General features: G+C 34.9%; 2 protein-coding genes across 9 annotated transcripts in view; both read left to right on the top strand.

Moving 5' to 3' along the window:
- LOC112463238 (cysteine-rich motor neuron 1 protein) overlaps positions 1-15,001 on the top strand; it is a 256,209-nt gene that overhangs the window by 126,116 nt on the left and 115,092 nt on the right. The window lies entirely within an intron of this gene.
- On the top strand, positions 6,914-10,364 carry LOC112463240. Its single transcript, XM_025029506.1, has 3 exons — positions 6,914-7,945; positions 8,992-9,125; positions 10,008-10,364. The coding sequence occupies exons 1-3, from the start codon at positions 7,876-7,878 to the stop codon at positions 10,296-10,298; spliced, it is 495 nt and encodes a 164-aa protein (XP_024885274.1). The 5' UTR covers positions 6,914-7,875; the 3' UTR covers positions 10,299-10,364.

Genomic DNA, 15,001 nt, shown 5'->3' with positions numbered 1-15,001 from the left:
AGAGAGAGAGAGAGAGAGAGAGAGAGAGAGAGAGACAGAGATAGAGAAAGAGGAAAGGATCGCGTTAATATGTTCATTAAATGTGGGAAATCTGTATACGATGACAGGCTGCACATCGAATTCGCTGTCATTGTAATTGACGTGATTATCGATGTGCGCGCGACGGACCGTTTATTTTTCAGCGCCGATTGATCGACGATTGGGGACCAGCAGGCGGAGCTATCGTTCCCGTTAACGAAGCTAATGTACAGACGGATTATCGTCCGTTATCGTAACAGTAACACCATCCTGTTAATAGCGTCAGGGAAAAGTTGATTAACCCTATCGACTCGCGTCGCGCGGTAGCAGAATACCGCCGCCAGTGGTTTTGCATATAGAAGATAAATTGGCTCGATCGAAATGTTGTAAAACTATTTGAAAGCGTTATGCGCCGATCGCTTTTATTGCAACCAATTTCCGTGTAATATTCAAAATAAGAATAAATAAAGTGAGATACAGCGAATATAAGCAAAAGCAAAATGCAGAATATCTATAACAATGAATCACGAGTAATCTTCCACCACCTTTCAATGACCGCGACGAATTTCTATATCTTCGCATAATTATTCGTTTGTAGGTAATCGACATGACTATAGCCGCGATATTTAATGTATATTCATGAGAAATTTGATCGTCGACAAAGGACATATTTTTTCCCCTTTCTTCCTCGCTGTATCTTTCTCTCTATATATGTTTTTTAGTATCGCTGATATGCACTCGATTTTCGACTCTATACGCATTAATGTTATAAAACTATTTGGAACGAGGGTATAATGTGATACCCGCGAAAAGTTAAGCCTTATAGAGACGTATTTTGAAAATACTCTTTATCGGGGTAAATGTGATGATGGAACCGATTCATCTGTTTCTCTCGTGTGAGAAACGTGCGTTTCTCATTCTATAGCCTCCGACTAATCTTGGATTTTCTACAGGGCACTTCTTTCCCTCTTGCTTGGCGTGCACGCGGTTCGTGGACGAGTAAAGAGGACGATGGGGTGGTTCAGACGAGATTATTCTCATCGATGGTTACGGCTTATGTACGCCAGACGCCATTAGCCCCCGACACAAAAAGCTTGCTGCCGCACGGCTAATACCGAATTCTGCTCGTCTCCTTATGGATCTCGAGCTGCTACGTTGCTCCGATGGAGCGAGACTCGCGCTGTTAAAGTCACCGTTGATTCATGCTTCTTTTTCATATCTTCTGACTCGGGTCTTACGAACTTTACAAGTGTCTTGTAAATAATGTTGTAGAATGTTGTGCTACACATATCGCTATTTACGTACATTACAGTATTTATCCGTATATGCAGTATGCGGAAGAATTAAAACAAGGTCCAAGGTCAAGAATAATTTACAGTAAAACACAACTATTTTGCAAAACGAAATAATAAGATTATCATTATTATTAGTTTTGCACAAATAGAGATAAAGAGAATAACTTTTTCTTTTATTGGCTTAATTCGGCGTCTCTTAACGGCGATGTAATTTTCCTTGCGCGTATAAACTTAATTAAAGAGCCAATAGGATCGTACTATCTATCTAATGTCCGGATAGTCTGGATACGCCATGGGATTACGAAGCCTCGTGTAATTCCGCGCGCGCGTCAGACTAATCCGAAAGTAATTCCGTGACAGTCTGATAACTACGCTGTACGGCTACGCTAATGGATTCCTCTTCGATAATTGTAAATCTGTTATATAGTGTGGGAGCGCTCAAAGTAACACTCATCGCATTGCTCGACAAGAGTCGTGCGGCCGATCGATCGTCTCGATCAAATTTACCGACTCGCGGCAGCAATTCAAATTCGATGCGCGTAACTCCGCCAATCTAACTTAGCGTCGCTTCCCTCTTCTATCTAAGCATTGATTCGATTATGGCATCGCGGACGAGCGTCTCTTGCCGCATCAAATCTCCTTTCGAACAGAGTACACGGTGAGGAAAAATATTGTACTAGACAACCGTAATCATTAAATACTAAAGAAAATTTAACGTAAGTGTTATTTCTAAACATTTTACTGCCATGTTTTTTAATTTTTATATTTTTACAGTCCATGTAATAGGTATTCTAATTTAATGAAAATAGATACGCGCAAAGAAACAAATAATTACCACGTATCTCAAAAAAAATTTTAACTGCGAGAAAGTATCTTCTAAAATACAAATACTCTTTTACTTTTTTAATCTTCTGCTTTTGCATACAACGTCGAAATTGATGTTTAAACAGAGCGTAAGCACTGATCAGCCGTTACGAGTTTCGGTATTTTTGTGTTGAGGCCATCGATAGTAAAAACTGATTGGAGGAACGGTGTGACGTTTGAAAATGTGACCGCGGTCTTTCGCAAGGTAAAATCTGGCTCAGCTGATCGACTCGAAGCACTTGTGGCGTACGTACGTATGTACGCGGTGTCTATTAATGGCTGCGCGATTAAAACGGGTGGTTACGCGAGCATGCCGAACGAAAATAGACGTGAAGCAAAACGTGCAAACCTATATCCCCCTCTGTCCTCTCTGTCTGCGTTTTCCCCTGCGAAACTGACGCAAACTGCGTCAGCGCGTGCCAATTACTGTGCTGCACGTCGGAATTACGTTTCATAACGTATGTATTCTGTATGTTTTCAATTTATCAACCAGGAAGGACGATATGTTTTTCGTTGCGAGAAAGAATAAACATGTGGACCTAGCCGAAAGAAAATAACCTGCGGTCTGTATGCACGTGCATTCTCTTTGTTGAATGTCATAATATCGTATAAATATTTTTATCTCTATAGGACAGCTATTATAGATCAGTTATATCTATAACGATATATCATTGAAAATGAATTAGTTTTACATTTAATCTTCGAGCTTTAGTTCTCGAGCAAAAATAGATTTTTTTAATTTAAAAAACATCCGGTAAAACATTTTCGAAAAGGAGATCACCTCGCCGCGTCTCGACAGATCGAGTCTATGACGCCTGAAGTGCAGATGTCGTATTACGAAATATTACATTGTTTTGAGGAAGGAGTGTTAGAGGTGTGTTAATGTACGAAAAAATAAATACATCAGTCATTTCCGATACGACGCGATGTGCGAGCTCGCGCTCGTAACGCGCCCGTGTTGACATGTATTCCTGGTGCTCGTTAAAGTCACGCAGCTCTATTTTTACATTTGACCAAGCGACCATCAGCCTTGTTCCGCTACATTTTCCAGTGTCTCTCCGGCGCGCTTCCGGTGGCAACCGTACCGATTAAATCGCAGCTGTCCGCTCGGCAATCCGCGAATTACGTAGTTTTTTTTACGCAATGACAGATCTCTCTGCGCGAAAAACTAGCTTTAAAACGATCGGCGCGCGCTTCGGCACTCTAGTTTTATCCGATTATCGGCACGGCTTGACGCTACTGAGCTTAATTAGCTGAAATCCGGTCGCTGCCCTCTGATTCGCTTGTGATTGTGCGCCATTGTCCTTGATATTCCGCCTGTCTTCATTAAGAGAAAGGATCTACGTGTTGTTTTCAGACAATTCCAGTCTCAAGCTAAATATTGTTTGAATCAACGCGTCATCCAATATAATGAATTTTGCCGGACTTTTCTTGGATACAGTAATGAAGTAAACTTTGTGATATTAAAAGTTGATTTTATATTGAGTCATTTGATTTTACGTTGGCGCATTAGCATGTCATGTTACGTTGACATGTAATTAAGCACATTCGTTTTACATAAAGGTTCCTTCAGACTGTATCTGCATTGCGCATAGTTTATCGGGATCTGATAACTTATTGACCAGAATATTTGCTGCATTTCACAATTTCGAGACGTTCGTCACGTACTCTAAACTTCTCTGATAGCTGGGGAAAGGGAATTGGAAACGGGGATGAAAAGTCTAAAGCGGAAACTCAGTGGTTTCGCATTAATAAAAGACCGGACAAACTTGGGTGAGGGAAAGGAGGATGCATGGCATAAGAGCGGAGAACTGATCCGGGTTTAACGAGCCTGTCCCTCTTCGGTTCCTCGAAATCGACGTCGCGAAAGTTTTATCCCTTCGTCGAAAGCCACTCTTCGGACTTCCGTATAGAGAAACCCGAGACTCTCAAGTCCGGAAAGACATCTCCGCACTGCCGCTTCTACCGTTGTATATCCGGTTTCAACGAAAAATTCGATTTGGGCTCCTTTCTTCGGAATCACCAGCATCGACAATGTTATTGCCAGGCATGGCAAATTTGTTACTCCTGTGTCAGGATAAATCGGAGATTAAGCAATCCCGGCAGAGGGGATGGGATGGGAGAAATTCGCTTTGATAGAATGCAGGTATGATGCGATAAGAAGCGAAGAACGCGGCAGAAAGCAATTTTAAATTTACGCGGATTACTTTGGCGAATAAAATTTGCGCAACTTTTTTATTTCTCTCGAGAAGTATATCCCATGTACTCCCCTTTATATTATAAATAATGTACCTGGTAAATAGCATAATAATCTTTTATGTTTTATACAAATCGGGATAATGATGTATTTTTTTGGAATTCATGAGAGTTCAAAGGAAATTATTTACCATTTGCAAATTTCTTTGCGCTTAAAAATTTCACGATGGATTGAGATCTCTTAAAGTAACGGTTTTTATTAAAAGATCGCCAAGAAGAAATTCTTTCCAGAGAATTAATAATCTAGAATCAACTAGTTTAATTAAAATAAACAATTATTTGTCTCAAAATAAGTACGTTGAGTTAATTACATTATTGTTTCTAATACGAAACTAAAACTAACATGCAATATTATGAATTTGTCATTGAAATAAATACAGTTCAATCGCATTGACACCTACCTAATTTGTATTAATATCTACGAATGAATTAAAATTATTATCAACACGGGCTATCAATTATCTGTCTCGTAAAACGCACAGTAAACGCTATTCATCGTTCGATCTATAATTCTTGCACTTTATTCGTTTACTTTTTAGTACTATTTCTTTTTCCACGCCTATAAAGAACCGGCTACCTATAATTCCGTAAACGAGTTCGTTTTACCATTAACTAACTTTACTCTCGAGCGAATTCGAGCGGTCTTTTTTCTCCGAGTTTTCAGGCAGTTTCTTTTTTTACAAACAGAATGTTTGCGCAACGATGCAACGAGCTAACTAGATACCTTTCAGATGGTAAAAAGGGTTTGAAAAGTAGGATGTCGCACGGCTATGGAAAACGGAAATAAAAGATATTCCCCGCGTATTGTAAAATATTACTGACAACATTCGCGAGCGTTGTATTTTTCCTTCAGCCTCATTATGCTCGAATAACTTCCTCGACGCATGTTGCATTTCGCATCAATTTACGCAAAGATAAAGCTATACAAAAAATTTTCTTTCCCTTTCTTGCCGATTATAAACCATCAAGTATGTAAGAAATCACTTATGGAGAAAATAATTAAAGCAATAATTTATCGATTCAAATTTATCTACCGAATTATCAAATTTATCTGTAAGAGCTCTTTTGACTTGTTTGGCTTCGTTGAAACTTCTCCAATTAATATAATGAGATGCTGCAGCGACTTCGTTCAATTTTAATCACGTATAAAATATAAATCATCTCTGCGTCAATTTTTACATTGATATTACTTTATAATCTCTTGCAAATTTGCTAAAATAGCACGTCAGCGAGCTCATTCCGATATCGAGGCTCACAATTACATGTTTGACGTGTTTTTAATTTTTCGCCGCGCATTATGATCGATGCGAGCTCGCGCGATGTTACTAATTCTATTATATTTCCAATATGGCCATAGTACCTCATAAGACTACATATTTCAACGTTCAAACTTGGAAGTTGTAATTGCAGTTCGTGGAAATTACTTGCAGTCATAAATATGACTTGCCAGAATGTAGCGAGTTGCGCCATATTAGCTATGCAGCATTTACCGGGTAAAACTTCGACCGATTATCACTGAGGATGAGAATTACTGTTCTCAAATTCACCACAAATCTTTCACAAAAGTCGTAAAATCTTTATTCTATCATACGTAGTGCATCTTGTTATTTACGAAAGGATGAATTATATTGGGAAAAAAATTTAATTATCTTATATCCATTCATTTTTTTACCATTTATATAAACGTACTTTATGAAAGTAAATACACTGAGAAAAAAAATTGGTAGAACGGACTAAATTTGTATGGTTGGTCGATCCAATGGTTGATTCAACAATGATAATGTTGCACTAAAAGAGATATAGTTCATTCATGTCAACCATAATCAAGAATTAACTAAACCAATTCAATCCAATTATTTTGTTCAAAATACTATTAGCATTTATTTGTTTTTGCATGACATTTAGTTACCTAGGTAATATATGTGTTTAAATACCAAGTATCAAACTGACTAAATGATACCGTAAGGATTGATAAATATTGTGTATTTTCAATGGAACGGTTCAGTTTGACACGACAAAATTTTTGTGTTAATTTTAATTTTTTAAAGTAACAAAAAGTTTTGTACATTTTCAAAAACTTTTTGATGGATAAACTAAGCGCGATAAAAAATTAAAGAAATTAATTGTTTGTTCAAATATCTAGGCTAAATAAAAACTTAGTTGATTGATACATAATTTAGTTAAAAATAAGTATTATTTTTCTTAATAAACAACTTAAGAGCATGATCAAATATCACATCATTATCGTATAACGTCAACTATTTTATATGTTTCCTTCAACTAAACGAAACTGCAACTCAATCGTTTGAATTTTGATTATTGCGGAAACTTTTTGATGGATGAACCAAGCGCGATAAAAAATTAAGTAAATTAATTGTTTATTAAAATTTGTAGGCTAAATAAAAATTTAGTTGATTGATACATAGTTTAGTTAAAAATAAATATTATTTTTCTTAATAAAAAACTAAAGAGCATGATTAAATATCACATTATTATTGTATAACATCAACTATTTTATATGTTTCCTTCAACTAAACGAAACTGCAGCTCAACCGTTTGAATTTTGTTAACATTTAATTACTGCGGAAACTTTGATGGATAAACCAAGCGCGATAAGAAATCAAATAAATTAATTGTTTATTAGGCTAAATAAAAACTTAGTTGATTGGTACATGATATTTAGTTGAAAATAAATATTATTTTTCTCAATAAACGACTAAAGAGCATGATTATAAATATCATTGATTATAAATATCACATCATTGTCATGTAACGTTAACTACTTGCATGATATGTGTTGAGAATCTAACGCTCGAAAAGTAAAAGCGAGCGTTGGGAATATTCGAGAACGCTCGATTTGCTCCAAAACGCGTTTATTTGCCTTCCCCCCGGGTTTTTTGGTGTTTTCGCTCGCGCCCGGACTACAGGTGTACATCGCGTGATCGCTCGTACTGCGACCAATAGTCTGGCCGCTCGACGATTTGGAGCCAATCAGCGTTTCTCACGTCTCGAAATTCCTCGCGGAAGTTTCGCGGAAATAAATATTATTTTTCTCAAACGACTAAAGAGCATGATTATAAATATCACATCATTGTCGTGTAACGTCAACTACTTGATATGTTTCCTTCAACTAAACGAAATTGCAGCTTAACCATTTGAATTTTGTTAAATTTTGATTACCGCGGAAACTATGGCTTGGTAACAGCGAGACAGAAAATCCCCCTCCGCTCCCACGATAGTCGATTGTCAGCCGAAGCCGCGCCGAGCTTACACGGACGCGGCGCTTCATAGTTGTGTGCGTATTGCAGGATCTTGCAGGCGCTTGCTGTCTACGCAGTGTCTACTGTTGCTAGAATTTACGATTTCTAATCGTTGCGAGTGGTCGCAAGAGAAACACGTCGTTTCTTTATTATTGTGATAAATTGTGTGAAGTGATAGAAAGATGACAAACATTATTCATTCATGGGGGATGGAAGATTCCGTGGAATCAAACATCATAAAAATATTGGAAGGTATGTATAACTTTTATTTAATTATTCAGCACTGTTTTTATATGTAATGTTTGTTCAAAACGTTATCTGTTTGTTAACCCTACGCGAAATGTAACAGACTTTGAAAATTGTAACTGTAGATCTTTTATTTCATTCATTAAGAATTAGTTAATTCAACTAATGTTTAGTTAAACGTATCGGACTAAATATTTTAGTCGGATGGAAAACACATTTTGCGTTTTTTTAACCAATTTTTTCTCAGATGTTTTCTTCTTTGTATAAAATATTTATACGTATATGTCAAAAAATATGTATGAATATATGTATGAAAAAATACGTTTGAATACATAGTATGACGTATAGTGCAAGCACCACTTTCTTGTCAGATTGAGATATCAAATAAATTGATAAAGTACATAAACTGATGCCGGTACGGACGTGCGTATATAAGTCTCGCGATGGTTTATAGCGACTTTAAGCTTGTGTTTTAAAAGTCGTAGAAAGAATTTACCCTTATTCTCTTATTACCTTTACTATTTAATTATAAAAATATGAATAAATACTTTTATCTTCCATTGTTGTAGTAAACATCGCGCGAGCATTGCAGTAAAATATATTTTCGACATTATGATTCTCTCTGCGTGCGTATTCTCAGACAATTTGTTGAAGGGAAAAGTTGAAAAATAAAATACTTTGTCAACAATAAAAAAACTTACTTATCTTAACGAAACTATCTTGCAATCAAATAAACATTTGATTCTGTCAACTAAATTTTTATTTTATTTATTGTACCACTAAAAAAATTGTTTCATCCAACTAAATATTTAGTTCGATACGTTCAACTAAATATATTACTACGATAAAACAAAATATTGTTTCCAAAACCGCATTTGTTTACAATAATAACAAATTATGAGGTTTGGAAACAATATTATGTTTGATCATAGTAATATGTTTAGTTGAACGTTTCGGACTAAATATTTAGTTGGATGAAACAATTTTTTTTCTGAGTGTAGTTTTCTTTAAATCTTTGAGGCGATGGAATTACATACGTTTCCAATTTTTAGAAAATGCAATTACTGACGCAAATTTGCCTGAACTTACCCCAGAACTTATCAAAGAAATGATACCTCAAATTGGAATAAGAATGGAATTCTTGAAGAAATGGACGACGGAATTTAAGACAGAGAAAATGCCTCATGTTAGTGCACATATTATACATATACATTGTGTGCCAAAAAAAAACAATTTTTATCTTGGTATTCTTGGAAAAGACAAATAATTTTTTTTGCTTTTACCACATATGGAAAAAGTCTTTTAAAAATTTTATCTCTCTAGCTCAATTTTTTAAATATTATATTAGCGGAGTGGGAGGGGGTCCTGTTCTCTATTTTAATTTCATCAAATTTAGCTGTAACAGGCGTTCTTGAAGGTGTTTAAAAAAAATTTGATTTTTGCTTGTGCAAATTTTGCAATGGTTAAATTTGATATGACTTGTAGAAATACCAGGATCGCCCTATGTACCGGCGATCCTGGCGGAAGTGAGCGGCCTGTGGGCCGTAACGGTTGCTGTTCGTTTCCAGAGTCGATATTGGGCAGACGTTCATAAGGTGCGATTTCATTGTCGCTAGAAACCAGCGGCAGCGTCAAGAAAATGTAGTGGGGGAAGAAGTTCTGTTGAATTTTGCGGTACGCTAAAAAGTTGAGACGGTCTGAACCTCTTCCCCCACTACATTTTCTTGACGCTGCCGCTGGTTTCTAGCGTCAATGAAATCGCACCTTTAGTTTGTGTGCGTGGAATCTTCACCTATGTGCGCGGTGTCATACATAAAAATTGTTTTTCTCGTGTTAATTAAATAAAAAATGGGACTCCTACATGTGCTATTTGAAAAATCGAGATAGAAAGATAAAATTTTAGGAAGATCTTTTGATGCCTAAAACTAACTTTTTCCATTATAAGAATTAAAAAAATAACTTTTTTAAACACATTCTAATATACATGGGTATCGAGAATCAAATCCTTCCGATTTTGAGAAATTACTTTTATTCTTGAGCAATATTTATCTTGTACTATATTGACCAGGTTTCGGATTCGAGTACAGAAGTATCTGAAGCAAGATCTGAAATGGCAGAAAATCTATCACAAAGTTCATCTGAGGACGCTTATAATTTAAAGAGACACAACACTTTTGCGGGAAAATTGACATATGCCTTAAGAACAAAAACTATCAATGTCAAAGAAATTCTATGCACGAACATCCAAGGAAAGGCGATTGTAAAATCTTATCAAAAACACAAGTCTTTGTCGCGACAATCTAGAATGCTAATTGTCGACATCATTCTGACAGAATTACTAAATGAAACCATCCAGTAATTTCATTTTACATTTTTTTATAACATGTATTTCCGTAATATATCAACATATGTTCATATATAATGTATGCATAATATATAGGTTCATTTTTGTTTATTTTATATTTTTAGTTTGAAAAATGCTGATTTTCTATACTTAGCAGAGGAAATAGTAAAACTTTTTCCTACCGAAGATACAAGCACATACTACATTCCACCAATTTCGAAAAAAATATCGCGAATTGGAAAATCTCTAATTTCACGTGGAAAATTAGTGGACAAATATCGGAACAAAACACGTGCCTTGAAACTCATTCATGAGTGGAAATCACCAGACGACCGTAGAACCGATAGTCCGGACTCATCCTCCGATGAAGGTAGCCTGTAGTTATATATTTTTTAAATATACATATGTATAAACTCAAAATTACATTCTACTTATTAAATTAATCGAATGTTTACATCCTAATTTCTGTATCATCTTACAGACGCTATTCTAGAAGCTAAAGCATGGCTGCAAAGTCATTCAATGCCATGGGAAATTGTTGTTACAAATTGGAAGTTGACGGCTGAATATCGACGAAAAAGTATAAAATCAAAACCGCAATTTGAAATTGTCTCAAATTTTTGAAAGCTGGCCTATTCTTAAACATCCAAATGCATATACATTAATTGAAGAGGATTACTCATGTCTAAAATTATCAACGCGAGAATTAACATTGGAAAGTTGGACAACTTTTTTTACAAAAGTTTTAGCTGTTCGGCCACCAAAAAAAGACGATGACGCTGCGAAAGCTTTTGTAGAGTTGATTCAATACGACGAGAAATTGACCGACAGTAAGTATATTTGCCTCTAAATAAATATACAACGTATTTACCTTGTGTAATTAATGTCATTTCATCAAACAGATGCAAAAGTTGTTGCGCAACTGAGACTTCTCCCACATCTACTTCCACCTAAAAACCGATTCCGTGTGAAAAAAAATCAGTGGAAACCATCGATACCTGAATGTAAAGATAGCCTAATTATTTCAACTACTGTAAGTATCATGATAATTAATATTCATCACATTCAAGTATACAATTACTGGCCTCTATATAGTACAATTTTTTGCAGTTAATAGCAGACATCACGAAAATACAAGAAGAAAAGAGACAAGCAGCCACAAATCTAGGGATTACATTGCAGCCTTTCATCATCGTTGTCGGCCCATCTAACACGGATATTTCTGATATTTTTATATCAGTTGATGACACCTTGTACAAGGTATTGTCAGTCCTAAAAGCTATAGATTTGTGCTTCAAAATTTTTCAAGTCTTTGACCTTGAATACCCGATAGAAAGCGCTCACATATGGTTATTATTTCAAAGAATTTTATATGGCTATGAAAATAGTTTGGATAAAATGACTCCGAATATAATGGAAACAATAAGCGATATAATGTCATTTAAAGATAAAAACACGTAATCACAGATGCAAACAATTTTTCCATTATTTTATTTCATTTTTTAATCAAAACAAATTGTTTATTGTTTCGTTCTAATTTTTAGTTTATTAGAATAATACTAAAAAGATCCTGTGAAAAAAAGTTTGGTTTCTTATTGTTTGGATTTATCATAGTTGATAAAATAATTCTCGACAGTCTGCAACAAAAAATTTTTATTTTGTGTGGTTTTGTTTCAATGTTTAGTTTTTTTTAAAGATACTGTAAAAAAAGCCTCCGTGCAAAAAAAGTTTTCTTTCTTATTGTTCCGTTACAACCTTTTCGTTCAAAAAGATAGTACCAAAAATGATTCCGTGCCCATTTTGCGAAACGAAACTTTTTTCCGAAACTTGTCTTACTAAACACGTAAAATTGCGCCATAAAACTTTAATATTATCAGCCTGCTACTGTCCCCATGAAAAATGTACAAGAAGTTTTAACAGTTTTTATTCGTATAAAAGACACTTTTTTTCAAGGCATTTTAGGTCGTTTGGCAATAAACCACGAATCGGTCTAAATAGAAATCCTGAAAATAATTTTTCAGAACTTGCAGAATTGGAAAGTTTGAGTTGTCCTAACCTTGTGCCCTCGAATACAATTATTCAATCTCAACAACCGGAATGTTCATTTCACGAGCCTGCAATTTTCAATATCGAAGCTTTTGAATATATAGTACAAACAGAAATCTTATCATTCGTTTCACAACTTTACTCGGAGTTGAGTCTCACACGATCGTTTGTTTCTACTTTGATTGATAAATTGAAGAATTTGTATGATTTAACTCTTATACCGATTTTGAAGCAAAAGTGTAATTCTGAAGATTATAAACAGGCCCTTTCAGATCTCACCAAGATGTTAACAATATTGCAACACGGTTTTGATAATTTTAAATCCGAACATCACAGTTTAAAATATTTTGAAAACGCAAATACTTTGATAAAACCACAGTCGCTCAAAATTCATGCATCGATAAGTTCTCGCTTTATCGGGGGAAAACGCAAAGCTGTTATTTCAAACATAGAAATCCAAGTGATATCGATAAAAAAGGTCCTAACAAAATTTTTAGAAATACCAAACGTTTTATCTTCAATTTTACAACATATTAAAGAATGCAAATCTAGTGAATCATTAATTTCAAATTTTCAAGGTGAATTATGGCAGAACATTGAATCTCAATTTGAGGAAAAAACCGTACTTCCATTGATATTTTATTTTGACGATGTTGAGATCAATAATCCTCTCGGTTCACATGCTAATATACGAAAACTCGGTGCCGTTTATTTTTCATTAGGATGTATCCCATATGAATTTAGTAGTATGTTGGAAAATATATTTCTTGCTCAACTTCACTATACGAAAGATCACAAGACCGCCGGTAACATGAAAATATTTCGTAATATTATCGATCAAATAACAGATCTCGAGAAACATGGGTTAATTGTAAATGTGGATGGTCAGCAACGAACGATTTATTTTTCTCTGTTAGCAATTATTGGTGATAATCTAGGTATGAATGAGATTTGTGGCTTCACAACAAGCTTTAACGCACAAAATGTGTGTAGAATATGTACAGCGAACAAAATTGAGAGCCGAAAACAAGTGAAAGAAAATACTCAAATGCTACGGACTGAACAAAATTATCTGAAAGACTGTGAAAACTGCTCTACGGGAGTGAAAAGTAAATGCGTTTTTAATGAAATCCCGAAATTTCATGTTATACTAAATGCAAGTCTTGATCCTATGCATGATTTTTTCGAAGGAATATGTAGATATGAAATGGGTAAAATCTTGAATATTTTTATAAATAGAGAACATTTTTTTTCCCTTGAAATTTTTAATGCCCGCTTGCAGCATTTTGATTGTGGTCGAAACTTTGGAAAAAACATACCAATCTCAATATCTAGCAACGCTCTTACTGCAGAAAATCTAATCATTTCAGCGTCAGAAATGGTTTTTTTAGTTGAACATCTTGGTATTCTGATCGGCGATCTGGTGCCCGTAAATAATAGCGTTTGGGAAGTTTTCCTCGTATTGCGACAAATTATAAATATCGTAATGAATTCATCATTTACCTCTGCAACAATTCAACTCCTTGAAACTTTAATATCGGAACATCATTCGCTGTATATGGAAGTTTTTGCGGAGCCACTAAAACCTAAACATCATTTCATCGTACATTATCCCCGATTATTGAGAAGATTAGGACCACTCAAACATTTATCTTGTTTTCGTTTCGAAGCAAAGCACAAGCAATTCAAGGAGAATGCGAAGGCAATAAGATCCCGCAGAAATTGCCCGTACACTTTGGCACTAAAACATCAACTTATTCTGTCACACAGATTTCTTAGTAAAAAAGGATTTTCTGACCGATTAAGTTTAGGGCCTACACTACGTCAAGAATTAACTGATCTGCCTGATTATCTTGATTTCAAAAATACACTTCCATGTAACATCCAATACGAATATGTACTCGACACTTGGTTAAAAGTGAATGGCATTACTTATTACAAAGATATGGCTATAGCTATGTATATGAAAGATAATACTATTATTTATGGCGAAATTCATTACATGACTATTAATAATATGCGCCAAATATCATTTATATGTACAGAATTTCATACCAAAACTGTTAACAGGCATTACTGTGCATTTGAAGTAATTAAGAAATCTGTTTGGAGATTTATTAGGCTACAAGATTTATTCTCTTATGTTCCGCAAAATGTTCACATGATGAGCGATGGTAATTTATATATTTTATGCGAATAGGTATAAATGTACCTTAATTTAGAAAAACACACTTTTTGTCTTTAAAACTGTATTCAATATATTATATAATTAATAAATAAAAATATTTTTATGTATAAATCGTTTACATCTTTATACTGGACTTTTAGTTCTTCCAACACATAGTTTTAAGGCTCCTTACTCGTCTCTTCTATCCTTGTTTGATGACGTCATTCAACTGATGACGTTCTACACTTATATGGTTAGAAGAACCTACAATTTCGTAGGATAATAGAATAATTTTGTTGCAGCAATATTAAGGCTCCTAGGTACTCGCCTCTTCTATCCCTGTTTGATGACGCCAGAAGTGAGAAATGAGTGGAAATGACACGTTGAGCATTCTAGCACTTTATTTTCAAATAAAAAAACATTTGCACAAAATAACACTACAGATCATTTCAGCACAGTTTAAAAATATTCCGACTGCATCCTTTTCCCTCGACAGTTAAATAAA

Source organism: Temnothorax curvispinosus, unplaced genomic scaffold (assembly GCF_003070985.1).
Source record: "Temnothorax curvispinosus isolate PA1 unplaced genomic scaffold, ASM307098v1 QBEX01013129.1, whole genome shotgun sequence".
NCBI lineage: Eukaryota > Metazoa > Arthropoda > Insecta > Hymenoptera > Formicidae > Temnothorax > Temnothorax curvispinosus.
Note: the sequence above shows the minus strand (reverse complement) of the source record. Positions and strands in the feature narration are given on the sequence as shown.